The 2,606-nt window shown below is 37.0% G+C and overlaps 1 protein-coding gene across 1 annotated transcript; it reads right to left on the bottom strand.

Annotated features, from left to right (window-relative positions):
* Positions 1-1,544: 1,544 nt before the first annotated feature.
* LOC127079843 (uncharacterized) lies at positions 1,545-2,113 on the bottom strand. Its single transcript, XM_051020210.1, has 2 exons — positions 1,861-2,113; positions 1,545-1,816 (listed from the first exon to the last, which is right to left on the bottom strand). Exons 1-2 carry the CDS (start codon positions 2,111-2,113, stop codon positions 1,545-1,547), a joined length of 525 nt encoding a protein of 174 aa, XP_050876167.1.
* Positions 2,114-2,606: the final 493 nt, after the last annotated feature.

The raw sequence follows: 2,606 nt of genomic DNA, 5'->3' as shown, positions 1-2,606 counted from the left end.
TCTCGTTATCCACCTTGCAACCCCTACTGCATTGCATTAGCTTTGGTTGTTGTTGCTCTTGTGATTGGTTGAATTCTTCATCATTCCCTTGTTGATTTTCTTATTGATCATTTTAAGCAGCTTCTCTTTGGTGCATGTTTTGCAACCTCCTTATTGTTGAAGCATTGAGATGTGCTTTCGAATTGATCATCTCATCATCGGGGTAAATTGTCACACCTACTCTCCTGCACAATTCATTTATAACACAAAAATTCCCACGAGCCTTTTATGCAGCATTAGCCATATATTTAGTATTATCAACAATTAACCGCCCCAAATTAATAGGTTCCTCCATCAAAATAGTTAATAAACCTAAACACCACTTCACAATGAATTGTGATTGATTATATGTGACCTCTAAAATTTGAACCAAAAATGAGGCACACGCCCTAGGAATTTGGTGGAATTCTGAGGTTTTGAGACGTAGTGCTAACCCACGCTCAATCACCCACGCCGCCTCTGGTCTACAATAAATATCTAACATTACCTGGGCCATTTCCTCGTTTATTACCTTGTACTCTCGCCTATAGTTCAGGAGAGCACATACCAAAGGAGATTGTAAATTAAAAAGAGAGTTTATAGTAGAAGGATAGTCAGTGTACTTACCTCACACATAGGAGGTATAGGAGTTCACACCACCAAATGTCGCGTTCACATAAAATTCTAATCCAATCTTCTTATTTGTTTCATGAATCAAATTATTAAAACTTACCCATTACCTTCTTTACAAATGCTCACCTATTTCTTCAAAACCTCGCAAATCGTTCAAATAAAATTCCATTACCTTCACAATGTGATAATGCACTATCTTGAGAAATTTTTCAGCATGCGCCTCGGATAAAAAATTGAGGTTTGGGAAAGTCGGAGCACTAGGCATTGGGGAAGCCCTTGATGATGAGCCTCTTGACACACGTCCACTTTTGGAAGCCATAATACCTACAACAACAACAAAAATAATGCACACAGATAAAAAGAAGAAGAAAATTATACAGAGATAGCTCATAATAAAGAGTAGAAAGTAGAGGAGTATAAGAGAATTATAAGGAAAAAGTGATTTGAAAAATCATTATTTATAGGCCAACTAGTTGTTGCCCATCGTGTGCATTATACCTACATCGTGTGTGCAATGGCAACAGTTACCTTCAAAGTCTCTCACAAATGATCAAATCACACACGTCATAGCCTTATTGCACACGCAATGCCAACGGTACACAGAATCTCCCCAACATCTACATCGTGTGCGCGATGGAGCCCTATCACGCGCGTGATAGGTTGCGTGATGATTCGAGGGGCTGAAACTTTCCTCTCTCTATTATTTTTCTCTTTTCTTCCCTTTTGTGTTTTCTTTATCTTCTTCTTTCACCTATTTTCTCTTCCAATAACATAACACAAAAATTGACAATGTTAGAAAAATAAAAATTCATTATGACAGAAAAATAAATTCTTACTGATGGGTTGCCTCGTATCAAGCGCTTTTTTTATGTCACTAGCTTGACGGTCCATGTCTAATGCACGTCAGGCACAAGAGATACCCTCACGCCAGTCACTTCCCTTCTCATTATTCCTTTGTCTACTTTCCTACCCTTTTCCTCCAGATGGCAGTAAGTATCGACATTATCCTCATAAGGTGTCACATCATACACCTTAAAAACCACCTTCCTTTTATTGGACTTCAACATAAGTTCACATGTTTCTACATCGATCTTTGCTTTCTCGGTTGCCAATAATGGCTGCCTGAGAATAATAGATCCTCTTGAATCTCCTTTTGTATCAAGCACTACAAAATCAGCAGGAAACACTAAGCTGTTGACATGTACTAACACGTCGCGTAAATACTAATCGATTGAGTAATAGACGAGTCAGCTAGAGTGTGAGTCATGTAACTCAGTTTGGTCTCACCCACTTTCAATTCTTTGATAGATTTTAGTGGCATGACATTTATGCTAGATCTCATATCATATAGAGCATGTGGAATATTCACTCCACCAATATTACAAGAAATAGTAAACATACCTAGATCTTTTAATTTTGGGGATAATGATTGAGGTTTTACTACATCATCCTTTTCAGTCATGTTTACATGCTCCTTAACCACTTTATCTTCCATCCCTTAAGTAATGCCTTCATAAATTTAACAAACTTAGGCATTAGTTCTAAAATTTCATGGAACGTAATACTTACCTGGAGAGTAGCTAACATTTTCTTGAACTTTGCAAACATTTCTGCTTCATCATCTTGAACTGGTTTCTTTTTAATTATCAGATACTTTACATAATCTGGTAAAAGAGGATTTGGTTCAGTCAGAATCTACTTCTTTGTTCTTCTCCAAGGAGAGTTTTTATCAATGAGTTGATCAAGGGTGACTCATTTTTCCTCTTGGTCACCTTGATTGACATTCTCCGCTATCTCAAACATACCTTCTTTAACTATCTCATTTTTACCTTTTTCAGTAATCACCCTTAAACCTTTATACACAACCTTGCATGTTTCATTCTTAGGATTATCAATAGTGTTTCCGATGAATCTTCCACTTGATTTTGGCAAAGTAGCTACTTTTCTGGATAATT

The sequence above is a fragment of the Lathyrus oleraceus genome, chromosome 5 (assembly GCF_024323335.1).
Source record: "Lathyrus oleraceus cultivar Zhongwan6 chromosome 5, CAAS_Psat_ZW6_1.0, whole genome shotgun sequence".
Taxonomy (NCBI): Eukaryota; Viridiplantae; Streptophyta; class Magnoliopsida; order Fabales; family Fabaceae; genus Lathyrus; species Lathyrus oleraceus.
This window is presented reverse-complemented; position numbering and strand designations above follow the sequence as displayed.

What these genes read in the sequence shown, in the direction of transcription:
- LOC127079843 (XM_051020210.1), bottom strand. Translation starts at nt 2,113, where the DNA reads ATGACTGAAAAGGATGATGTAGTAAAACCTCAATCATTATCCCCAAAA. An exon ending in GATTAGTATTTACGCGACGT is followed by an intron (nt 1,817 to 1,860) that starts GTTAGTACATGT and finishes CTGATTTTGTAG; the next exon opens with TGCTTGATACAAAAGGAGAT.